The 27,064-nt window shown below is 34.4% G+C and overlaps 1 protein-coding gene across 1 annotated transcript in view; it reads left to right on the top strand.

Annotated features, from left to right (window-relative positions):
• DOCK10 (dedicator of cytokinesis 10) overlaps positions 1 to 27,064 on the top strand; it is a 212,379-nt gene that overhangs the window by 157,639 nt on the left and 27,676 nt on the right. Inside the window, exons 40-50 of the mRNA XM_051983445.1 lie at positions 4,956 to 5,080; positions 6,932 to 7,044; positions 8,344 to 8,481; positions 10,794 to 10,976; positions 11,974 to 12,084; positions 14,210 to 14,425; positions 16,738 to 16,795; positions 17,114 to 17,212; positions 22,230 to 22,336; positions 23,058 to 23,180; positions 23,341 to 23,454. Coding sequence (XP_051839405.1) covers positions 4,956 to 5,080; positions 6,932 to 7,044; positions 8,344 to 8,481; positions 10,794 to 10,976; positions 11,974 to 12,084; positions 14,210 to 14,425; positions 16,738 to 16,795; positions 17,114 to 17,212; positions 22,230 to 22,336; positions 23,058 to 23,180; positions 23,341 to 23,454 — 1,387 coding nt within the window. The remainder of the gene's footprint in view (positions 1 to 4,955; positions 5,081 to 6,931; positions 7,045 to 8,343; positions 8,482 to 10,793; positions 10,977 to 11,973; positions 12,085 to 14,209; positions 14,426 to 16,737; positions 16,796 to 17,113; positions 17,213 to 22,229; positions 22,337 to 23,057; positions 23,181 to 23,340; positions 23,455 to 27,064) is intronic.

Below are 27,064 nucleotides of genomic sequence, written 5' to 3' on the forward strand. Positions count from 1 at the left end.
ACAGCTATATACATATGTATATGCATATATGTGTGTGTATGTGCATATGTATGTATTTACATGCATATATACATATGCACACATATTTACTAACACCTTTATATACAAATATCTCATATATATCAAATGTCACATATGATACATACTAAACTATAGATACATTTACATATACACATATATGTGTACATGTGTGTGCTTAAATGAATGTCAAAGCAAATATGGATTGTAAAAAAAATTTCAATAACAAATTTTATGCAACAAATCTATACATGTGAGTATATACATACATATACACTTATGGAAATGTTTCATATGTGTATGTGCACATATATGTATGTGTTTCAAGTCAAATGTGGATTGTAAACAATTTTTCTTTTACATTCCATTAAAAGTGTGTTTTTTTAAGTAAATTCCCTAGAATCTTAATGTGGTTAAGAAATTTTTGTTCCAAAGCTTGGATCTTTTTAATAGTTGCTAATCTTCCTATTGGAAGGTCATAGCAACAACAACAAGCAATCCTTTATTAGCACCAGATACTGTGCTAAAAATACTGAGAACCCAAAAAAGCCATAACTCCTGGCAGTTCTCTATGACTCTTTACATTACAAAAGAGTTATCAAATTGGAGTTTTCCATACTAATAGAATCATAAGTCTAAACCAAAACAAACAAGACAAATAGCAAAATATTGGATTATAACTATGTTTCTTTTATTTTAGCAATTACAGTTGAATGTATATTTGTTAAAATAGAGGGAATGATTAAAAAGTATCTATAAGTTAGTATGTACTTAATAAATTAAATGTTAATTGAATTGAATTAGAATTTCATATGACTGATAAATGATAATTCTACGCTAATATAACATCCTGGTTTTGTTTATCTCTTCCTTTGATAATTTACAAATTTATATAATTAAAGCAGAATTCTTAAAAGTTTTAGAAAGCATTCTGAGTAGGAACTTAATACAGTTTAAAAACTAGTTATAGAAATAGAGAATTATCATTGAAATCCTAATTCTGCCATTGATAAACTATGTGACCTTGAAAAAGTCACCTAACCACACTGGACTTCAAGCTCTTTAATCTGTAAAATAAGAATTTAGATTAGTCTCTAGTCATTTCAGTCTCTAAGTCTGTGATGCCATGATATTTATGGTAAGTAAAAAAACAGACAAAACCTCATAGACCTTATTTTTTCCATACCATAGGAATCCCTAGAATTTGACCTTAAATATGCAACCCACATGCTGCAATAATAATTTTGCCTGAGATTGGGCCTGTTCTGCTTAACTCTGTGGCCTATAGCTCAGCTTGAACTTGAGTTAGGTCTAAGTTTCTAATCCAATCATCAGAGGTCTGCCTGGGAAGGCTGAATTGGCCCTACTTCAAATCTAGGTCCATAGTTCCTTTGGATACTAAATACTTGCCGAAATTTTCAGATATAATGTAGCTAGCCTTAAAACCAAGCATGTTTCATCTACAGTCCACCATATGGAAGTCAGAATCCATCCCAGTTCTTGAGATGCTAGTAGATGATCTAAGCTTATGTATCTTCTGCCAACTCAAGCAGCTTTTGGGAGCTTAGCCCCACAGGAGTTCAGAAATAATCTAACCTTCAAAACCAGGAGAATGGTCATTTGTTTCCAATATCTATTATTCCACCTTCCCTCACAAAGATATTTTTATGAGTAGTTGTACTGATAGTAAACATCCTTAGAATTATAAACCTACTGTACAGAGGAATAAAACAAAGACTATGAAAGGTAAGCCATTCACCCCTTGCTTCCCAAATAAACGGTGTTCTCAGTTCCATAACAAGAAGAGATAAAAGGCATTTGAGTAAGGCATGTGAGACCATCGTGCTGTCCTTTTCTTGTTTGTTTTGGTTTGGGTTTTTTTGATGTTTAATACTATCTTATTTTTTTCCCAGTTACATGTCAAGACAATTTTTAACATTCATTTTTACAAGATTTTGAATTCCAAATTTTCTCCCTCCCTATTCTCTTCCTAAAATAGTAGGCAATTTGACATAGATTATACATGTGCTATCACATAGAACATATTACCAGATTAGTCACAGCTGTGAGGAAAAAAAAAAAAAAAAGACAGAATGAGAGGGGGAAAAACAAGAAAAAGAATAAAATAAGTGAAAAAACATGCATCAATATTCAGAGTCTCTAAGTTCTTTGTCTATTTATAGATAGCTTTTTCCCTCCTGAATCCTTTCTATTTGTCTGGGAACACTGTGTTGCTAAGAGCTGAATCATTTATAGTTGATCAACACACAGTATTAACAATACTAAGTACAATGTTTTTTCTGGTCCTACTTATTTCACCTTGTATCATTTCATACAAGTTTTTCCAGGTTTTTCTGAAATCGACCTGTTCATTTCTTATTGCATAATAGTTTTCCATTACATTCATATACCACAGCTTGTTTAACCATTCCCCAATTGGTAGGCATCCATCAATTTCCAATAATTTATCACCACAAAAAAAGGCTACTATAAATATTTTTGTACATGTATGTTCTTTTCCCCTTTTTATAATCTCTATGAGTTACAGAACTAGCAGTGGTATTGCTGGATCAAAGGGTATGAGCAGTTTGGTTGCCCTTTAGGCATATTTCCAAATTGTTCTCTAGAATTGTTGGATCAGTTCACAATTACACCATTAGTGTATCAGGATTCCAATTTTCCTAAACCTCTCCAACACTTATCATTTTCCCTTTTTTGTCATAGTGTTCAATCTGATAGGTATGAGGTGGTATCTCAAAATTATTTTAATGTGTATTTCTTCTATCAAAAGTGATTTAGAGCATTTCTTCATATACCCATAGATATCTCTGATTCCACCATGCTGTCTTTTAAAAGAAACAGCAAGGTGATGGAATCTTAGAATGTGGCTAAGAGACAGAAATAAAGCTGTCTTCAATCCATCCTCCAGTGTTTCAGGCTTTCACCTCATCATTAGTCCTTCTGGAATTTAATGGAATGGTAAATCATAAGAATCTCCAAGGAAAAAAGAACCACAATATTAGTAGTGGCAGGTAGTCGGTGCAATGCCTAGAATGGTGGATTTATAGTTAGAAACATCTACCTTCAAATTCTGCCTCAGATACTATGTGACCTTTGCAAATCATTTAACTTCTTTCTGCCTCAATTTCCTTCTTTGTAAAATGATAATAACAGGGCCTGCTTACCTTCTTGTAAGGATAAAATGAGGTAGCATGTATAAAATGAAAAATGCTACCTATTGTGATTGAATATTGTCATTAACTAGGCCTCCTCCTTGGAGAATATCTTACCAAAAATGTTTTTGGTATCAGCTGCATATTAATAAAGTTATGGTCATTTGCCCCATCTCCAACATTTGAGTGCTCCCCAATTTAACATTTCAAGTGTTCTCTGCAAGAAAAAATTCCATGTCAAGTACTCGGAAAAACTTGCATGTTTTTATTAAATAAAAAGTATATGTTTGAACAGGTTTAAATGTATAGGCTATTAAAGGATGTTCACATTTATATCTAAGTGAGCTCTGAATTTATGACTTTAACATGTGGAGAAATTGATTCTTAAATCACACAACAACAAAAAAAAAAAAAAGATGTACAGTTACAGGGGAGGTCCTTTTCCTAGCCAACTCTTAACAAAGTCTTTTTTATTTATTTATTAAGTCTGTTCTGTAGTCAGGCTAAGTCATAGAAATAAAGTACTCACCAGTGGGTGGTAAATTAATTCTTTAAGGTCACAAGGGTACCATTTGGTAAATTAACTTTCCCAAGAACTAAGTGTTTCTCTTATAAGTGTTAACTTTACCCAGATGGGAACAGTTCCTCCAGGGAACAAATTACAAGCTATTTTTCTTAATAGCTTGTGCTTTTGAATTCTTCAGTATGCTAACACGAATACTCACTTTATGTTCTGGCAAAGACACATCTTTTAGCTAGAGGTAGCAAATCACTATTTCTAATGACAAGAAGAAGGTTTTTAGGAGGATAATATATGATTGCATATAAATCTTCTAAAATCTATTTTGGCTCCAATAAAATATCTCTAGCAAAGCAGACATCCAACCCACTTCAATCATTTAAATTCCTATTAAGTACATGACACTATTCTAGGTCCTCTAAATACAAAGACATGTCAAAAACAGACCTGGCCCTCAAGAAGCTTATGTATTACCCCAGCAATAAAACATTTGGATAGATAAGTATGTAGGTTATTAATTAAGTAGAAAGAAAGAATTAACAATTTGGCATGGGTAGGAGGAGGATCAGAAAAAGTTTCTCATAGGAAATAAAACATCTGATCCCTGAAGATTCTAAAAGATTTTAAGGGATAGAAGTGAAGAAGGAGGATATTCCAGGAATGAGAATCTGTCTCACAAATATATAGAGTGAGGAAATAGAATGTTGAGTTTGGAAAAACCAAGCCAGCCCAATGAGCTAAAGCAAAAAGGACAGGAAAGGGAGTGGTGAAAGGTATAAAGATGGAAATGTCTACTGGACTCAAACTGAAGGATTCTAACTGCCAAGTTAAAGAATGTATATGTTATTCTAGAGCAGGAGTGCTGAACGGTTTTTATATCATGTATCCCCTGTGGCAGGTGGGTAAACTTTACGTATCTTTTCTCAGAAGGTTTTCCAGTAATTGAAATAAATGTTAAATTGTAGCACCGACAAAAATGTGTGGTTTTTTTCCCATTCAAGTCCATGGTTCCTTTGAAATCTATCTGTGGACTCCATTGTGGATTCTAGGTTAAGAACATCTTACTAGAAATTGAATTTTTTGCTGAGATTTCCTTCAAGGTACATTGACCACAGTGACAAATCCTACAATGAGTTTTTTCATAATTAATCTTTCTAGACTTTTAAGTATTTTTTAATAATTGTTTTCATCCATTGTTTCTTACTGGCATGATTTATTTAAATGACTTCTGTTTCTCTTTTTAGGATGCATACTACTTCCACTCACGAAGGGCAAAAGCATCACAGATCTCAAACCTTACCCATAATCCGTGGCAAAAATGCACTTTCTAACCCCAAACTCTTACAAATGTTGGATAACACCATCACCAGTAAGTCAATCAAAATGATTAGGAACATCATTGTTGACTATTTTAGCTTTCATTCAGTTTGTATGAGAAGTCATGCTATTGGGATTAAAAGAAGGTAAAGAAATTCATTATACTGTTAACAGCAGTTCTCAAGCAATTGTTTTCTCTCGGTGAGACTATATCCCAGAAGATCAGATGATAATTATAACATGACTGGATAGAGCAGAGAGGATGTACGTACAGGCCCAATATGGACACATCATTCTGGTTATGGTCCCTGTGCCAAAGGGCTATAATATATATATGCCATTTCTGAAGCTGGCTAACTCAATTAGTGGGAAAGAATTTTACCAAGAATGTAAATGCATTAGAATGCCATAGAGAATATGCTAAGAATCTGGAGTCGGAAAGACTTGAGTTCAAATCTTACCTTTGATACTTACTAGGTAGGTAACTCTGGGAAAAGTACTTTACTTCTGTCTGTCTGGACTTCTATAAAATAAAGATAATAGTAGCACTTAGCCCCCCTCCAAGGTTATTGGGAGGAAAAAATGACATATTTCTAAAGTGCTTTGCAAACCTTAAAGTATTACATAAAAAAGGGAAGAAATAAACATCTATATAACACCTACTATGTGTTAGGCACTATGCTAAGCACTTTTTGCAAATGGTTATTATAAATACTAGCTAGCTAAGACTATGTTCCCTTGGGTATTTGAGTGGAAACCTATGCAACGTCAAGAGGTCCACATACTACAGATGGAAAGTAGAAGAGAATGCCAGCCAGTATTTTGCTAAATCGTAGCACGGTATGTTGAGGAATGCTATGTCTGGAAATAGAAGACCTGGTTTTAAATCCCACTTCCTATACATTCAAGCTGTGTGATCTTAGACAAGCCACCTTCCTGAGCCCCAGATTGCTCTTCTGTAACAAGGAGATAAACTAGATGATCCTTAAAGCCCTTCCAGCTCAAGACTTAAGGTTTTATAAATGTTAAGTAAAGCATTTATTTATAAATCATTTCCTGTGTACCAGATACCATACAAAGCACTGGAGATAAAAAGATAAGCAAAAACAGTCCCTCCCCCCAAATAGTTTACAGTCTAATAAAGGAGACGTGTTAAGGTAATAACTAAAACTATCTGAGTCTCAGAGGATAACTGATGATCTGTGCTTTTTGTACTCTTCTAAGATAGAGAAAAATATCCTGTCCCCACTACCACTACTCCCACAAAAGTCTTGTTATCATAGGAATTTGTACAGCCTGCTTTTATGGAAATAATATGGGACTGATTGTGAATTAGTGAACAGAAAACTAAGATCAAGTTACCAATACTTAGTATAAAAGGGAGCAAATAGATCACTTAGATTCTCTAATCTTCAATTGGAATACAAAGCAGGGAGTGAGTTACATTTTGTGCAGTTTTTTTTTTAATTTTATTTTATTTAATAATAACTTTATATTGACAGAACCCATGCCAGGGTAATTTTTTACAACATTATCCCTTCACTCGTTTATGTTTCGATTTTTCCCCTCCCTCCCTCCATCCCCTCCTCAATATGGCAAGCAGTCTTATATATGTTAGATATGTTGCAGTATATTCTAGATACAATATATGTTTGCAGAACCGAACAGTTCTCTTGTTGCACAGGGAGAATTGGATTCAGAAGGTAAAAATAACTCGGGAAGAAAATCAAAAATTTGTGCAGTGTTTTCAAGTTAGCTAACAATGCAAGCTAAGTTAACAGGAAACCTTTGCTTTTAGGAACAATTGCAAGATTACTTTGAACCTTCCCCTCAGACAAATGTCTTTTGCCAGATGAAGATTGCCTTAGAATTTATGCATGCATTTCAACTTTTTTGTGCTTAGGTAATTCCAATGAGATAGACATTGTGCATCACGTAGACACAGAGGCCAATACTGCCACTGAGGTTTGTCTCACAGTTCTGGATCTGTTAAGCCTCTTCATTCGTGTCCACCAGGTAAGTCTCATAAGGGAACTCTCTTGGAAGGGCAAAAAGACTGAAACAGAAAAAATTGGGTGGGTATGTGACATCATAAAGTGATAGCAGGACATCATGGAGCAAAATGTCATCAGGAGTTTTGTGACAGCCCTTGGCCCTCAATTGATTATTTCAATACTACTAGGTAAAGATTAGGCTCTAAGAGAAGCAAGTTGACTAATGTTGTTGGATAATGACCTGGACATTACTCTAGTCAAGTAATGAAAATGGAGCCTATCATTTCCTTTGGGGAAATGGATTTGGTGAAGAGAAGCCAAAGCAAAGGCATGACTTATTATGCCTTCTGAAAAAAAGGGAGACACAAAGAGGAATTATGTAAGTCAAGCTTACAGTAGACAAATCCTGATAAAAAAGCTGATAAAATCAGCAATGAGGAAAGTTTTCAGCAGAGGATTAGTGGATTCATCCATCATTCAATCAATCACCAGGAATTATCTATATAGCACTGAGATAAAAATGAAAGGATCCCTGCCTTCAAGGAGTCTGCATTCTGTTAGGCAGGAAAAACAATAAAGATGACCTGGGATCTTATCACTGTAGATATTCCTACAGGAATCTTGGCCAAAATAGATCCATGGCTATCTGCTCTTGTTGTCTATATTTTCCCACTAATTCACCACAGATCTCCCCTGATTTGAATCCCTATTACAATTTTTTATCAATTTATTGAAACAGGTTCCTTTTTTTTGTACCACAAATCATAAGATAAGAGAAGCCAACATGGTTCAGATGCAGCCTAAGAATCACAAAGCTGGCTTCAGATCCCATCTTGGCCATTCCCTAGCTACATACATAAACTTGGGCAGATCACTTCAATCTCCTCAATTGTTAGACTAAATGACCTCTACCATCTCTTCATCTCCATTTGTAGAAAATGGACAAATTTTCTGGAGTGAGACCAACCCTCATTGTGACTTCTCTTCACCAAAGCTTCTCCCCCAAAGAAAATAATAGTCCTGAATACTTGGGCCTCAATGGCCATCCAGTTTAATTCTATTCAGTTATAGTGAGCTAGCTTACACTGCAAATTAGGAAACTAAGACCCAACAGTTATGATAGTTACTGACAAAGCCAGAAGAGGCAGGTCAGTTAACTACCAGACCTGTGGATTTTCAATGTCAGTTAACAAGTAGTATTACTATGTGCTTAGTACATAATGATCCCTGCCCTCAGAGAAAACACATCCTTATAGAGGAAACACATAGAAAGAACTAGATCTTCTGCTTATTCATAATTACTTTTCTGTTGATCTTCCAGAGACAACTCCACCAATCTGAATGCCAAAATTCAATGATGAAAAGAATTTTTGATACCTACCTTCTTTTTTTACAAGTGAATCAGTCGGCAACTGCTCTGAAACATGTTTTTGCTGCATTACGGTTGTTTGTATCAAAGGTAGTAACTCCCTTATATTCCGGTAAAGTCTGTACTCTAATACATACCTTTGATCTATATGACATTGTATAAATCCAAACATTTAGAAGTGGAGATGCACATGTGAAGACCTGTTCAAAAATATTTTGGTTATTGTTAATGATGGGAGAAGAATTTAATTTTTTTAAAATGGGAGCAGATTTTGAACAATGTTCTCAGAATTGGGCCAATAACTTTGTCAAATGTATCTGCTTAACTAGAAAAAGAGATATCTCTATAACTAAGGGTATGCTAGTAAATGTTTAACCACAAGCTCTCTAAAAATATAAGATGTATGAATGATACCTTTTTAACTGTAATCTGCCTTATTAGCATTTTCTCCATCATTTTTTTTAAGTCTAGACAATCAACAAAACAATAAATCAAGCCCCATTTATGACATTTGCCAGTTTCTGAAGTATAAATGTTCACACTGAAAATTGAGCAATACTTGGCTACTTAGAGATAGCTTCTGCCTACCACCCCCCACCCCACCCCTGCCTACAATCCTGCTGCCAGAGGCAGCTATAACATAGATAACACTAATAATAATCACAATAGCTTAAATTAAAATGAAACAAAATTTTCCTCACAATCCCATAAGAGTGATAATATGAGCTTCTTTTGTACCCATTTTGCAGGTGAGAAAACTTAAGGTTACATATGGAAGTGACTGATCTAAGGTTATACATTTTCTAAATGGCCAAATTTATCTCCATGCTTTTCTTAATTCAAGTAGCTCAACAGAAACTTGGGAAATACATAAAGTATAGTATCATAATAGAGTGCTAGAATTCCTGGGCTTGAAATCTGACTTAAAATTCTTAGGTATTTTACCCTAAGCAAGGTATGAGATCCCACTTCCTCATTTTAAAAAATTGGGATGGCAGATTCAATTGATAAATTGAAAACTTTGAAAATTTGAGCTGTATGTATTATCTCTGGCAGCCCAAGGCTCCTATGTTCAAGTAGTCATCATTCAAGTCACCAAGTTATGAATATGTAACGATTATTATACCTCCTCATTGACAGCAGACTCCCAGCCCCCTTTGGTCCCAGCAAGTCACTTACATATAGGGTGGCTAACCTGTCATTATCTCAGTAATTGGACCAGTGCCTTAGGGCTTAGTGATGGCCAGAAGTTTTAATTATGATTTTGTGAGAATCCAGATCAAGATCCACTACAAACGTATTCCTGATGATTAGTGAGATACAGTGACCCCACAGTAACTAATAGGGTATAAATTCATGGATTTCTACTTAGGATTGCCCCATCAGACATAAAGAGCTGCCACACCTTATGCATAATCACAAGGAGCAATGTTTTGAGCTCTCCTGTGGAACGGAGCAGGAAACCTTTCTTTTCTAGGTAATTGGATGGAATGATGAATAGAGAGCTGAATCTGGCATTAGAAGAAAATCTGAGTTAAAATCCTGCCTCAGTTATTCCCTTAGCTATGTAACGGTGGGAAAATCACTTAAATACTATTTCCTCTATTCTCTCATCTGTAAAATGGGATGATAATGGCACCTACTTCTCAGGTTGTAAAAACAAACTATTTTGTTTTGCAAAGACTGATAAATGTTATATAAACATTATTACTAAAACCTGCCTTTTACTAGCAGTTGCTCACTTGATATCAATGATCTCCATCTTTACCGAATCCCTATTCTTCCACCTCTTTGCTCAGAAGAGATGGAATCTGTTTCCCCAAAAGGGCCATACTTGCATGTGCCTCAATTGGTGTTTCTTCATGAAGCTCATCCCCAGAGGAGAAATAAAGAAATTCCCTACATTACATTCTTATCCAACAATTTCCTATATATTTGTAGACTTCATTGAATTATATGCAGAAATACAAATGATTGTATTACATAGACACTAGTCTTTCTGTCCTAATGGCATATTTCCCTTTACATTATGTGGAAACCTTTGCACATAGGAATAGTTTCAACTCCAACCTGCCAGAACATTTCTAAAAAGAAAAGAAAAACAAAACTTCTGGTACAATCCATGTTGGGTGAGCAGATAGTGGACTTCAAAGAGTGAACTAAGATATTTTAGATTGAAACCAACTGACTTTGGCAGAGGCTGGCAATATATAAAGTCATTCCATTTTGGGGAAGAAAAATATTATCCTAGATTTATTAAATGTTATTTTATCTTCTTCATTTGTATGAGATGCAAAAGGAGAACAAAAGAAGGTAGGCTGTTAAGGAACTTTAAAAAAAAAGAAGAAGAAGAAATGAAAAAAAGATGTAAGCACTACTCAATATATCTTTTATTTTTTTAGTTTCCTTCAGCATTCTTTCAGGGGCAAGCCGACCTCTGTGGATCATTCTGCTATGAAGTCTTAAAATGCTGTAATCACAGGTCACGGTCAACTCAGACAGAAGCCTCTGCGCTCCTTTATTTCTTCATGAGGAAGAATTTTGAATTTAACAAGCAGAAGTCAATAGTCAGGTCTCACTTACAAGTAAGTCTTGCCAATTTTAGGGCTAGTTGCTCCCAAATCTATTAATCAGCTCTTTATGACAAGTAATGATTGGGTAGGTTGCACCAGGCAATCAGAATCCCCCTAGAGGATGTCTCTGACAGGTATCCCAAATGCCTCCAGTAAAGGAGTAGACAGGAAAAAATAGTGAAGAACCAATGTTTCCATTACTTCTGCAGAATAGGAGCTTTAGACAGGCTTGGAAGTAACAGTAAGTCATAAGAAAAAGGAGCTCTAAATGTCCCTGCTTTTTTATCTTTTCCTAGTCTCTCTCCAGATCCACTATTATAAGCCCCTAATGAGTAGGAATTGGTTTGGAGGTGGGTTTTTTTTTTTTTAGCACTTTTTGTACTTGCATTGCCTGCACCTACTACAATACTCAGCATATAGTAAGAGCTTAATAAACACTTATTGATTAATTGAATGATTAACTCCAAAACCTCTAAACATTCTGGGCTCCTGCCGGATTGACCTCAGGATACATAATGCTTTTTATCCAAATATTTCAAAAAATCTGGTTTCCTTGAGTATGTTTACTCCTTTAACAAAGAGAGATCATAACTCCTTAACTTAATAGATAGCCTTGATGGAAAAAAAAAAAAAAAAGCTATTATCTAGTGGTTATCCATACTAGGCAGGAAGATCTTGAATAATGGATGCAGAGTCTCTTCTTGGACCTGAGTTCAAAATCTTTCCATCTTATAGAATGTACCAAAATTCAAAGTCACATGACAAAGCCTTCTAGAAATCAGGATCCCCTCCACACTACAGAAAACTCATTGTAATAGATATAATTTTAAAAAAAAAAAAAACTTTACTAGAGATCTAATTATGCATCGGAATAAATGATAAAGAAGAACATCGGTACTTGGACCCATTGGGAGAATATTCTTAAGTCTACTGAGTTTTGTGCATGTATATGAACAAGAAGGGGCTACTTCTGCAATTGTTTTTTTCTTAATTCTGCTTTCTCTTTTAGCTCATTAAAGCTGTAAGCCAGTTAATAGCTGATGCAGGAATTGGAGGATCCCGGTTCCAACATTCCCTTGCAATTACAAATAATTTTGCCAATGGAGATAAACAAATGAAAGTAAGAAACGTTTTGTGTCCTTCTCTACACACATGTGTAAGAAAGGTGAAATGTAATCTAGAGAGTGATGTGATTTCCTATCAACTTAATTGTACTTTTAAAAAAAACAACTTCAGGTGGGCATTGTACTGTTAATGGTTCTAATGAGAAGTTCAGATTTTTTTTCCCTCAAGATGCCAATGAAATCAAAGGGAACACTTTACAAAATAACATCATACGTCAGAGAGAAATTTTATGCTGATCATTTATCAAAACTAGCCCCAATGTGCATATTATACTCTTCACCCTTTTCTAATTATATTCAGTTAATTAATAAACATTTGTTAAGTGTTTACTAAGTAAACTGGGCTAAGTTAATATTGGGGGAACAAAAAAAAGATAACATTTGCATAATTTCTTTTTAAGAGCTAATGTATTATTATTTTTAATTTATTTGATATTTAATATTTTTCACTTACATTTTTGGTAGGGAAAAATGGACATTAAATTCAGTCTTTTGCCTGTCATATTCATACAAAATGGCTATTGGGTTCTCACATATGGTATCAATGCCCTCAATGCCACATTTCATATAAGTCTCTCTTACATATTCTTCTCCTTAAGGAAAGGTTGCAGCAACTTACTCTTTAGCCTAGCATTTATAGACCTTCAAAATCTGACTCCCAACCATCCTTCCAGTGATATCAATTATAGATGAGGAACTGAGGAAAATAAAACTTAAGTAATTTGCTCAATATCACACAGCTAAATAGAATCTGCAGCCACATTTTAACTCAGATCTTCCTGACTGCAGGCCCAGTGCTCTAAACACTATACTACAAAGGGGAAATCGTCTATTCTGATCTTTTCACTCATAGATGAGACAACTGAGGCCCAGAGAATCACAGAATCTTAGATTTAAACCTGGAAGGAATCTGAAAAAAAAATTAGCCCAGCCTCATCATGAGAAAACTAAACCCATTGGGGTAAAAGTAGCTTATAATATTAATGAACTAGAGAGATACAATTTGAACAAAGGTCCCAAATTCCAAGTCCTTTATTCTTTCTACTATATTTGCCAATGTATAATGGTGGCCCCCAGGTGGCACAGTGGATAGAGAGCTAGACCTGGAATCAGGAAGATCTGAATTGAAATCTAGCACCAGACAATAGCTATATTACTCTGGCTGGATCATTTAATCTCTATTTGCCTCAATTTACTTATCTATAAAATGGGGATAATAATAACACTTTCTTCCTAGGATCATTGTGAGGATCAACTGATATTTGTAAAGCACTTAGCACAGTGCCTGGCACACAATACAATAAATGTTTGAAAAATACTTGTTTCCTTCCTTCTTTCCAAAAGATAAATGGATTCAGAAGTCTTATCTCCCATCCTGAAGCACAAAGCTCTTAGGACATCCACATATATGCACAGGAACAGACATATGCATCTCATACATTTCTGTGATTATTTGCTCTTCTATGCTAATTCAAGTTGTATCTTTTTCTACCCTTCTTCTCCAGTAAAGAAACACCATATCACAAATATTGCCCAATGATAGCAAGGCAAGGCTTAAGTACTTCACATAAGGACTTAAAATAAGCTTAGTTTTGAATTCTTCCAACACTGAACTCTGAGTAGGTACCAAGGCAGAGACTATTTCTTATCAGAACCCACCCTGCCCTCCACAGTTAACAAAAGGGTCTACAGATGATTGGTTGGTTGGTTGGTTGGTTGTTGTCCATGACCAAAGAGGATCAAAATAGCATCACTATATTGGAGTCAAGGTACAGTATGTCAGACTATGGCTGATCAGACCATTATGAGCTTGAAACACAGGTCACCTATGAACATTTAGAATGGAGATGTCTCTAAATTTGTGCATTTCATGTTTCTTTTGAGCCATTACAATTCTGCTTCACTCACAGAGCACAAAGCCTTCTTTGATGCAGGCTCGCCATGCTGGGCAGTCCTGTGCCAGTCTCTCCCATGTTTCACAGTCAATTCCAGAGTTCTTCAGAATTGTGTGTACTTGTTAAGTGCTGCTGTTGGATAATACTATCAGTTCAAGCAGTTATTATAAGAAATGCATGAGATCAAGAGAGTTTTTGTTTACCCAGGATTTTGTCTTTTCCAAAGAACAGTCATTTTCCAGCAGAGGTAAAAGACCTAACAAAACGCATTCGAACAGTCCTCATGGCCACAGCTCAGATGAAGGAACATGAAAAAGACCCTGAGATGCTAGTGGATCTCCAGTACAGCCTGGCAAACTCATATGCCAGCACCCCAGAGTTACGAAGAACATGGCTAGAAAGCATGGCCAAGATACATGCAAAAAATGGCGATTTATCAGAGGTAATTTGAGAAGTGATCATTCAGTTTGATCTATTTTCCTCTTAAAGATAATGCTTTTCATCCTAAAAAGTGCTTTTTTGAACATTTCAAAGAACCACAAATTTAGAGCTGAAAGTAATCTCAGACCATCTAGTCCAACCCCTTCTCCATTTTAGAGATGAGAAAACTAAAGCTTATGAATGTCATGATTTGCCCCAGATCACATATGTAATAATTTGAATACAGAACCTCTTACTCTAGAGCCAGTACTCTTCTTTATTATATTTCTTTCTGTTGATTTGAATAAGATTTGACCTATATGTTGCTTACATATATTTGCTCATAGGATCCAAGAAGTCCTTAGTTTTAATTTATACGTTCAATTAAAAGTCATTAATTCAAAAAGAAAAGGGAGGGAGGAGATCATTAATTTATGCAGGCTAGTACAATTGTATTCAGATCTATTACTGGTCTAAAATAGTGAACTAAATTCCAAATCCCTGCCATTAAGAATTGAGTAATGACAAGAGATAAAGTCCCTTCATTATCATCCAAAGGTATATTGATTTGCCTTCTATGCTGAAAGACAAATCTCCATTTGAATTAGAATTGGCTCATACATGTAGTATATTGACATGTGAGTCTTTATCCAAGGCTAGCTCTTAGCAGACCTTCTTCATTCATCAGTAAGAACAATCCAAAGAGGCAGAAATCCAGGATAAGGTGATTCTCCCTTCTCTGAATTTTTAATTAAACAATAGACAAGGGAAAGATCTTCTTCTGAAACAAGAAATAAGAGGCAAATCAAACTGTAATGATTTTTGTGCTGAAAAAAGTCAAAACTTAGACTTTTATGCAGAACAGAATTTACCCAGAAAAATAGGAAACTCTTCATGACTTCATGAGGTCAAACTTGAGCAATGTACTAGGTATGCTTCAGGGCATCAAAGAAAAAGAAAATGTCTGTTTCTTTAAAAATGTTTAGTCTTTGAGTTACAAATAAAGATTATATAATCCAGTGGTGTGGTACCAATTTTAAAACCCTTCCAATAGGTTTAATAAATGATAAATAAGTGAAAAGTAATCATGAATGAATTGACCCAAATTCATCACAAGAACTCAAAGAAGGGAGAGAGGCCTCTGGCAGTAAGAGTAATGAGAAGAAGCTACATGGTTATGCCCAACTTGAGTCACAGTAGCATTCGTGTTCATTTTAGTGCGTGGATATTATTAAGAAGTGGTGATGATTATTTAAGGGATAAAATAAAAAGATAGAGCTCATTTGAGTGTGGAGGGAAATCTAAATTTATATGAAACATAACTCCAAAAAGGTTCAAATGAAATTAGTGAATTTTCTCAAAAAGAAAAATGGCAATTAGGTGAATTACACAAGAGTAGAAAAAAATGAACCAGATGTGGATATAAACCCTGCCTCTGGTACTTCCTTTCTATGTGATCATAAGTGGCAAAGCATTTAATTTCTCTAAACTTTAGCCTTCTTCATCTGTAACACAGGGGTAAGGATCCCTGTTGTACCTACTACACAAGTTGTGAGGCTGAAGTGAGGTCAGTTACATAGGCCATTCTTAAAAGTGAAATCTATCAAAATTACAGGTATCATAGATTGGTTTTGCTAACATCCTCTATAACTTGTTTATTCAGAACCATGCATATTCCTGGGGAGTTTTTCACTCCCCTTAAATATTCCCCTCCTCCACCTCCAAGAATTTCTTCTGCTAAAAATGAAAAAAAGAGAGAGAGAGAGCTGAGAAATTTAATTCTTTTCTGGTTTTCAACATAGTAGATAGCAAAACTTATTTTGTCTTGCTTTTTAAATTTTAATTTAAATATCTTATTAAAACCTTAACATTAAAAAAATTATTATATCAACTATCTATATTTAAATCAGTTTAATTTCCTAAAGTATCATCACTTTTTTGCTTCCTGGTTCTAAATCTCCATTCTTTTTTTAAAAACTTTTCCTAACATGTGGTTGCAAATAGTGTGCTCTCTATTTTTATGATTTTTTTTGGTTCAGTTTGCATTATTTCATAATGATCTTTGCAATAAATCTTTATGTTCCTTATACCTGTCCATATTAATTAAGTTCTGATGTTCCATCATATTAATATATCACAAGTTAGCAATTCTCCTGTACATTATAGTTGCTTCAATTTTCTTTTCTTTTTTTTTCTCAATTACAGATAATCATGTTAGGAATTCTTTAAACAGTCAGCTCTTTCTTTGTCTTGATAATACTGCCAGGATATATTCCCAACAATGGAAATAGTGGGTCAAACATTGTTTAACTTGCATTTTCTTTCTTGTTCCAGGCTGCTATGTGTTATATCCACATAGCTGCCCTCATCGCAGAGTACCTGAAAAGAAAGGGTAAGCTGACTATTATTTCAAATAAATGAAACCAGAAATTATGAATATTATAAATCATTAAAATTCATGCATTCATTTTAGATTACATCAGTCTTGTGCAGTATTTTTAAGTTGACTTACACTTTTTATATGTTTCCAATTAAAATGTGATACTAAATTTTTAACTCCATAGCATCATAACGCTATTCATTTTTTGTTGAATAGTAAGCTTCTTAATGCAATATGAGAGTACCTCATTGGTTAGTGACTTGTGACTTAATATGCATGTATTAACACAAAATGGTAGTATTATCCTAACATCATCTTGCACTGCCATAGGTTACTGGAAAATGGAAAAGATTTGCACATCAGCTATGCTCCCGGAGGATGTTCACATCTGTGATAGCAATCAGTTACTAACAACTCACAATGGAGGAAGTGAGTGTTCTAACCGTGCCTGTTTATGCGTCAAATAACATGACTTAGTCAATCAAGCCACTTCTCCAGGTGTATTCAAAGGGGAATGTCTCCAGTATGCCTAATGATACAATGATGTCTCAATCCCAAATCATGCATGATTGACTTGTGGCAACCAAGAGCAGAGGGCATTCTGAAATCTTGCCTTAGAATTCTAAAGGTCAGGTAATTGAAACTTAATCACTGTCCTCAACAAATAAGGTCGCATGAGATTTATATGATTGGTATGACAAGCCATGGTCACGGATCACTTCCAATCTGCATGTTGCCCCACCATTGGAAGTTTTAACAATTTTAGTCTCAAACGGATGAATCTTATTGTTTGCCTTTTCAGTGGGTGGGGAGGGGTGGGAAGGAGAGAGAATCAGAAATTCAAAATTTTAAAGGAACGTTAAAAATAATAATAACAATAATAAATAGATAAAAAGACTATAGTAGGAAAGAGCAAGACTATTTAAAAAATGAAATGAATGCATCTCTAAGATTCATAAGGACAGGTAAAAACCTGATTTACTTCAACTTTGCAATACCTGAGACTTTGATAGACACATTGTAGGTGTTTTTAAAAATCTGTGAAATTTGAATTTATTGAATGTGCATTTCAAATTGCCAGTAGAATAAATTTTAGTTTTATATCAAGCATTTATTTATATTAAACTTAAAGCATGTTAAAATGTAAAATGACAAAATAGACTAGCTTTTGTGAAGAATGTTGTATATTTGAATTTCACAAAAATGTAATCAACTAGTAAGAATTTTTGGCACAGAAGAAAGCTCTGATCTGTCTCTGTACATATGTGTGTGTGTGTGGGTGTGTCTATGTATACATATTTTTAGACTGAAAAACTTTATTTCTTCAGTGAATCACAGAATGTCAGAGTTAAAAGGGGCTTCAGTAGCCACATAGTCAACTTATACCCAAAAGAAAAAGGCAGTAAGCATCAAGTGCCTACTATGTGCCAGGAATTATGCTGGGCACTTTAATATTATCTCATTTGTTCCTCACAACAATCTGAAAAATAGGTGATCTTATTATGCTCATTTTACAGTTGAGAAAACTGAGGCACTTCAGAAATGACTTCCTTAAAGTTACACAGCTAGTAAGTTTCTAAGGCTGTATTTAAACTCAGGTTTCCCAGACCAGTTTTCTATCTATTGTGCCACCTGATTACCTCAAAAAAAATTTCAACACACCTAATGGTCAGCTTAAGCACAAAGATAGCATTAAAAAAACCTTACTTCCTCATGAAGCAGCCCATTCAATTTTTATACATCTTTAATCATTAGAAATTTTTTCCTGACATTGAGGCTAAGATTTTCTTTTGATAATCCCCAAGTATCATCTGGTTCTTCCCTCTGAAACAAACCTTGTCGTCTTTTCCATATAACAAATACTTGAATTCAGCTGGCAAATCTCTCTAAGTCTCCTCCACACTAAAACCTGGTCATTACCTTTATTTCATCCACACATGACATCGATTCAAGGCCCTTTATTATTGTTTGATTGTCTAGTTTCTATAATAATAATGATCAAGTACTTCAGGATTTAAAACTTGATCAACCTATAGTTAGTAGGAAGACAGCCTTGTTGAGAAGGATCAGGAAAGACATACTGGAAAAAGTAGGATTTGAAACTTGAAGAAATCAGGGAAGCTCAGGATAGTCAGCATTCCAGGGCTCAGTCAGGAATAGAGAATTATATACAAGAAATAGCAAGAAGAACAGTAGTGCTTTATGTGGTTGTGGTTCAGTCTTTTCCAGAAACTCTTAATGATCCCTTTAGGATTTTCTTGGCAAAGATACTGGAGTGGTTTGCCATTTCCTTCTCCAACTCATTTTATAGATGAGGAAACTGAGGTGAATAGGATTTAGTGACTTGGCTGGACACAACCAACTGATATGTGTGTGAAGCCAGATTTGAACTCAAGAAGATGAGTTTTCCTGATTCCAAGCTCAGTGCTCTATCCGCTAAACCACCAAACTTCCCTGAGGGAAATCTAAAAAGATTGGAATTGTACAAAGGGGTTAGGTTATTAAGAAGTTATAAAATAGACTATGGGAACCAGACTTGTGACTTCATTGATATAAGAAATTCTCTAAAGAGGAAACTTTCCCTCCTAATTTAAGTCATCATCTTCTCTGCAATTTATAACCTTCAAGAGTTGTCTAGAGTGCTGAGATGTTAAATAATTTGCCCAGGGTCATCCACCCAGTAAGTGTGATGTAATCATGATGATGACAATGACAGAACAATAAAAACTGATATTTATGTAGTGCTTAATATTTACATAACATTTTGCAAACACTATTGCATATTTGTAAGTATCCTCTCTACAATCTTGCTATTGTTATCCCCATTTTACAGATAACAAACTGGGGCATACAGGTTAAATAACTTTGCCAGGGTCACACAGCTAGTAACCATCTGAGTTTGGATTTGAACTCAGAGCTTCCTAATTTCAGGTCCAGTGGCTATTTCACTATACCAACCAGCTGCCTATTCTATACCATTCCACCAATGTAAGGCATAAATAATGCCCTTTAAATAATGCAAATATAATAAAAGGAGGTCTTTATGAGTCAGCAGTTAAAATTGCTAAATGAAATAAAACTTGAGACTTCAGATTCATGATTTCAGAATCATTACTGGTGGCTTCCTTTTTACAGACTCTTTCTACAGGATATTGTAGGATATTCACCAAAGGATATTGGCTTATTTTACAAATGAAGTCATTGGACAAAGATACAATTTAAATGCAAGAAGGTAGAAAAGAGGGTTGTCAGGGAAACTTGAGAGCTGTGTTCTCATATTTGAATTGTTCTCATTCCCAAAAGAGGGAATAATCTTGTTCTGCTTAGTCCCAAAGGGAGAGGAAGAGTGGACTGGCTGAGAGACAAATTTAATTCATAATAAAGGAAGCTTGCAAATAATTAGACCATTCTGGGGCCTGTCATGGGAGGTCTCTCACCGAAGGTCTTTTGAAAAAGGTTTGATGGCCAATTGTTAGGTTTATCATAAAACAGATTTTTTTTTTCAAATACAGGTTTAAATAGGTGGTCTATGGGATCTCCACTAAGTGAGAGTCTGTGATTCTGAGTTTTTCAATTAAGGATTCAAGTATCATTGGTAAATCTATATCTGATTCTCTTGAATGCTTACTGGGTTTTTCTCACCATGGAAATTCACTCTAATGGTGCAGCTTTTAACCCTTTGATCCCTTAGTATATTATCTTCATGAATGACCAGGTTCAAAAAAAATTGATCAACTCTTGGTCAAAGTTCTCAAAACTAGCTAAACTGGTCCTCACATGGCAGATATACAATCCATCATCAGACTCATAGTCAAAGCTTTTGCAGTTTAGATCGGGCCTTGACAGACCCCAAGACCTAACACTAAAAGCTCAGGGACATCATAAAGAGTGGCATAGAATGAGACATCAGTGGAGGTTCAGGCATATGGCCAGTAGAAAAATAAAAATATGTTTGTTGTGACACCATAATCTTTATACAGGGACTTATCTTCATAGTTATGCTTTTAGATGATCAACAAAGACTTATTTCACTTCCATAAAGATTATTCTTAATTTTGAAATCACTGAGCTAGATCTTAGTTTTAGAGTTGGAAGGGGCTCAGGAAGCTATCTCCATCCAAGCCACTTATCTTACAAAGGAGGAAACTGAGACCCAGAGAGGCAAAAAAAAAGACTTGCCCAACATAACCTGGATAGAAAGTTAAGAAACAGGATTCAAATCCAGGCCTTCTGACAGTAAATCCAGCACTCTTTCCATAATACTGTGATTGTCAAGTTCAACTGGAAAGAATAAGAAAGGAAGGAAAGAAAGAAGGAAGGAAGGAAGGATGAAAGGAAGGAAAGAAGGAAGGAAGGAAGGAATGGAGAGAAGGAGGGAAGGAGGGAGGAAAAAAGTGAAGAGGAATGCTAAAAAAGAGCAATATCAGTAGGAGTAATTAAGGCAGATCATATTTAGTCATATGAGTCCCTGTCATCTCCATTTACCAATTCCTGGAAAACATTTTATGCATGGTCATGTAATTCAAGAATTTACAATGACCTAAGTAGTCCAGTTTGAGCCATTAGTATACGCTACCAGAATAATTCTGGTTAGATTATACAATTGTCCAAATCAGGCAATATCCTTTCTGTGGTGGTAATAAGCAGAGAAAAGAAGTTACAAAGAAAATAATAATTCTAGTAGACCAATTTCTGACAGAAATCCAGTTTCTGTAAGGATTATCATTTTTGTCTACCAAGAATTTATAATGTAGCCTCCCACAACTAACTAAGCAATTTCTTTTATATAGACTTGGTAATTTAGTTTTTAAAAAATCTTGTCTAAAACTATCCAAAATTTTTTAAAAATATAATCTCTATAATGGATCTATTTTATTAGATTATGATGTTTTCTAAGCCATTAACAGAGGTGTTTAGATAGAAACTTACAAAATCATCAGTGGGTTGAAGTGATGTAAGGAAAACTTTCATTCAATTAGAATTTCTATGCAAAAGAGAATGACTTGCCTCTGGAGACAGTGGACTTATTCTCATTAGACCCAGGCCATCTATCATATAGGTGCTAAAAATGATTTTTTATCAGGAATACCATAGCTGGAATTTCTATTTTGATAATAGTATCAAATTATTATCTGGACTGGATTAGGTGACTTTTGAAGTCCTTTCCAATTCTGATCCTCTGTGATTCTCCCTCTATTCAGGCTATTTTATAATCTGTAGAGGAGACATGTAAACGTATTATCAAGATGCTACAAGATGTTGGAAAGAGAATATGTAAAAATGGACTGTATGGTGGTGAATAAAATTATTCTTTAATAGCAAAAATCTTATTTGTTTAGTTCCACTTCTACTTGAAAAAGGATGATGAAAAGAATAATTATCCCATTCAAATAAAATTTTAATCAGCTAATAATAATTTGTTTTGCTTTGGCTTTTTCTTCCTAAGGCATGTTTTCTATGGGTTGGCCTGCTTTCCTGAGTATCACACCAAATATTAAAGAAGAAGGAGCTATGAAAGAAGATTCAGGGATGCAGGATACACCCTATAATGAGGTCAGACAAAAATAAATCTACATATATAGTAAATCGAATATTGTTTGCAAGTTATCAACTGAACAAAAAATATAATTTTACTTTCATAATATTAGCATTTGGTTAAAGAAGAAAAGGCAGCTCAAGACTAAGTAGATGTCAAATCAAAGTGTCTGTCCTTATGATCCTGTAGCTCAGCTACGCAAATAGATAAAGGGCCCTGATATCAAATTCAACCAGATTGTTCATGACCAATCAATAAGCTAGCATTTTTTTCAATACTTTCTGTGTGTTTTCTGCCTTCAAGGAGCTAACATTTTAATGGAGTTAGAAGGGAGGATACATACATACATATATACATACATAAACAGATATGTAAGTATATGTAATATTAAAACATTTCAGACATAGAATATCGGATGGAAGGTGATCTTAAGGAAATAAAACAATTGGAAAAGAATTGTAAACTGTAGAATATGATAAAACATGAGCTGTAATCAATAATGATGACTAATGAAAAGAAATCTTGATCATTTTATGAGGTTGTCAGATTTTTTTTTGATTTAAGGGAAAATAACAGAAATCCATCTTCCTTGATTTTATGTCACCTTTTCCTTAATTCAGGAGTTCATACAAGAAAGTCAAGTCCTTTCAAAAAAAAATCAATGATTTCTTGAACTAATTGTCTTTAGTGAACTACCATATTAACTATTAACTGCCATTTTAATTTGGGAAATTGTAGAATATCCTGGTGGAGCAACTCTACATGTGTGTTGAGTTTCTATGGAAGTCTGAGAGATACGAGCTTATCGCTGATGTCAACAAGCCCATTATTGCAGTCTTTGAGAAGCAAAGAGACTTCAAAGTATGTTTAGAAAACACTTAATATTGAATTTAAATTCCTCACTTCATACTTATCTGTTACTTAAGATAAATCACTTTACTTTTGTAACAGAATCAGCCCAAATGAAAATCTCCATTATAAAGTTATTTGTATGTGTGTGTGTTCCCTTTTCTGACTTTAGAAATTATCAGATCTCTACTATGACATTCATCGGTCATATCTGAAAGTTGCAGAAGTAGTGAATTCCGAAAAACGACTGTTTGGTCGCTATTATCGCGTGGCCTTTTATGGACAGGTAAGTAGGGATAAAACAGTTTACTTATATAACAATAAACTTCATTTAGTTTATTCTATTCAGGCTTTATTTTTTTTTTTTTAGAAAACTCAGTTTTTCCTCACATTACATTTGTGTGAATTTAGCCCACTGAGAATCCAAATGGTCAGAAAAACTTTTTGGTATCTTGATAAAGGCACAGATTAGAACAGTGATTTACAACTTTGAGAAAATTGAACTTGTTTTCATAGTTTATTTGATTTCCTGACACCCTGTCTTTCTTGCCTCCCCTAAAAGTATTCTATGCTTTAGTAAGTCAACATGTTGTACCAGATAGATAACCTTGAAGCCAAGAAAGTATGAGTTCATTTCTTGTTTCTGACACACACTGACTGAGCAAGTTATTTAACATCTATCACTCTAAAAAGTTCTCTAAGACTATGAGCATCAGAGAAAATGCTTACCTGCTTGGGAAAAGTAGTTTTCCCCACCTAGGAATTTTCTATACCAGTGAATCCCAACTCCAATCTGTATACTTCAGTGAAACTCCATGGTTTAGGGATGAGGAAGCTGACCTTGTAGTCAAAAAGCTCTGGTTTTAGGAACTGCCATATATTAATTGTTTTACTACAAACAGATTGTTTAATCTCACAATGCCCTAGGTTCAGTGTCCCAAAAATGCAAATTGCAAATCTAAATAGAGTTTTCAAACTGTGATTTTCCACCATATGTGAAATCACAGGTTTAGACTAAATATTTTTAATTAATTTGATCTTAAAAATTGTTAAAGAAATTCTTATCATTGTTGGACATATATGGAGATCCATAAAACAAAACTAGACTTATGAATATATGGCTTAATGTCACTCTTTTGCTTTTATTTTTGATTTCTGCTTCCAGATTACCACTGCTTTTATATAGAAGGCAATATAATAGTTCAAATATTGGCTGGAACTTCAACACACTTTGAAACCACAACATCTAAGTTTATATTATAAATTATAGACAGGAACTGACATGTTCTGTTCTTCTAAAAGTTGGTCAACATTACCCTAAAAATGTAGTTATTCATGTATGAATCCTGAATTTTCCTATGCCATCACTGAAACTGGAATAGGATTAGACAAAATCATTATTTAGATGAGAGCTGGTAACTATCTCATGGCTTTTTCAGAAACTTGTCTAAGTATTATCCCTATAAATAAGCATTTTGCACCTTTTAAACATGACACACTAGCTATCGTCCTTTTTTCCCTCTCACTTCAAGCAGTATTCCATGTATTGCTCTTTCATTTCAAATCAACCAACATTTAATAAGCACCTACCATATACAAGATGTTATGCTACATTCTTGAGATAAAGCATTTATGCTACAGTAGATAATTCCCTTCTTTCCACATTTTCAAGTTATTACTAGAGATTCTAACCCCAACTTAATCATTCAGGATCACTTCCATTGTGTCCTTGGGAGAAAATGTCTCTCCTTGATCCTCCATGTACTATTAAGAAGCTGATATATGAATAGAAATACATAGACAAATAAAGCATTGAAATGACTGAGTAATTACACTTTTCATTTAATAATATAATAAACTTGTATTCATCCAAATTACCGCTTCAATCATTCATTCAATAGACATTTATTATATATCTACCATGTGCAGAACACTGTATTAGGCACTGAGAAAAATATCAAGGTTAGATAAAATATAGTTCTTAAAGCTTACAGTCCAGAAATGACAAACATCAATAATTATAATAACTAATATTTTATACATATATATAGAGAGAGAGATTGAGAGAGAGAGAGAGAGAGAGAGAAAGAGAGAGAGAGAGAGAGAGAGAGAGAGAGAGAGAGAGAAAAGGTGAGACTTAAAGAACTTGGGCTTTAAAACCTTTAGCCAAAACAGAACTTTTGTGAGGAAGCAGAAAATAATAACTGATGGGAGATGGAGATGGGGAGAGGGGAAGAGGAAAGAATGTTATATGGTCAAGAAGATAACTAAAGACCTACTGAGGAATCCAGAGACCATAAATAATTCAGATTTTCAATATATAATTAAGCAAGAAGAAGTAAGGAAAAGCCCTTCTTTTGCTTTTATCTATCATTTATTTTGTAATGTAGTTTATTTTTAATTCACAGAATGAAATAAACCTTTCCATTAGAAAGTACAATAAAAAAAAAAAGATTATAACACATGAAACTTGCAAGTCTACCATGTACGACTTGTTCCCTCCAAATATATAATTAAGTTTTCATATAAATTTCCTGTTTTCCCTTTTTTCTTTTTTCTTCTCTCTGCTCCCCCAGATCTAGAAATGGCTCTCATTGGACTCAGATAGATGTAGATAGAAAGATAGATAAATAGATGGATGGATGGATGGATGGATGGACATATATATATATATATGTATATATATATATTCATATAGTGAGAAAGATGATATATGTGAAATTATTCTATATATTTCTATTTATCAGTTCTTTCTTCAGATGCAGATAGCTTCTTTATTGTCCTTTATTTTTAATTTGAGTATTTGTAGTACTCATAATTACTTAGTTGCTCCAAGTCATTCTTAAAATACTATTACTATAATTTTTAAATTGGGGGGGGGCAGGGTGAGAGGGGAACTATGACTACCCCAAACTTGTAAAAATAAGTTCCCCATTTTATACAATTCAATCTATAAGACTCAGAGTGAGTAAACAAGTTGAAAAGAATCCTACTGCTTATTGATTGATTTTTAATGCCCACCTTTGCTCTTTTCTTCTCTTGGTCTTGATGATTTCAGGCTGTGGTAAGTTTTTTGTCCCTATGCATGCTCTAATACTGCTCACTCTTCCCTGCAGTTTTTAACTGAATCTTAACTTTCCTTTTTTTATTACTCAGTATTTGGTGTCAACCAAATGAATGAGATAATCCTGCTGCTATCTATTTATGAATCATCCTGCATTATTAAACTAAACTTTTTTTCCAGTTCCTTGAATTACAAAAATGTATCCATTGATTTATATATGCAATGACCTTTTTTGAGCTTTGTCCTACGTACACATATCCAAATAAACATATATGTGCATACATATACATAAGCACATATGACTGGTCTCAAGATTTTCAGCTACCAGTTGTCTGGTTACACCATTGATAGTCTAGTAATTGTCCTTCTCAAAGGAGCACTGTAGCATAGTGGCCACTATTTGGGTCTGGCTGACAAGGGATTCTCCAGTTCCATTCAAGTCCTGACATAGTCTAGCTAGCTGTATGGCCTCAGAAAAAAATCACTTCATCTATATTTGCTCTCATTTTCCTCATCTATAAAATGGAAGTATTGGATCAGATGATTCCAAGCTCCATTGAATTCTAAAATTCCACAACACTACAAAATTTGAAGTAGGTGTCCAAAACTTATCTATTCCTTGGGTGGCCTGCCAGTATTCCTGTTGTTCCCCAGAGATTGGAACCTTTGAGCATGGGAGCACTCAACCTTCATCCAATTCTTTCTTGGCCATTTCTCATGGCCCTCATGCAGGAGCAGTGGGAACAAAATTCTTTTTTTTTGTTCCTTTCCTAATCTCTCACTGGGTTAATTGCAAAAAAAAAAAAATTGCACCAAAAAGACATGAGATTTT

This window comes from Antechinus flavipes, chromosome 3, assembly GCF_016432865.1.
Source record: "Antechinus flavipes isolate AdamAnt ecotype Samford, QLD, Australia chromosome 3, AdamAnt_v2, whole genome shotgun sequence".
In the NCBI taxonomy this organism is placed as follows: domain Eukaryota; kingdom Metazoa; phylum Chordata; class Mammalia; order Dasyuromorphia; family Dasyuridae; genus Antechinus; species Antechinus flavipes.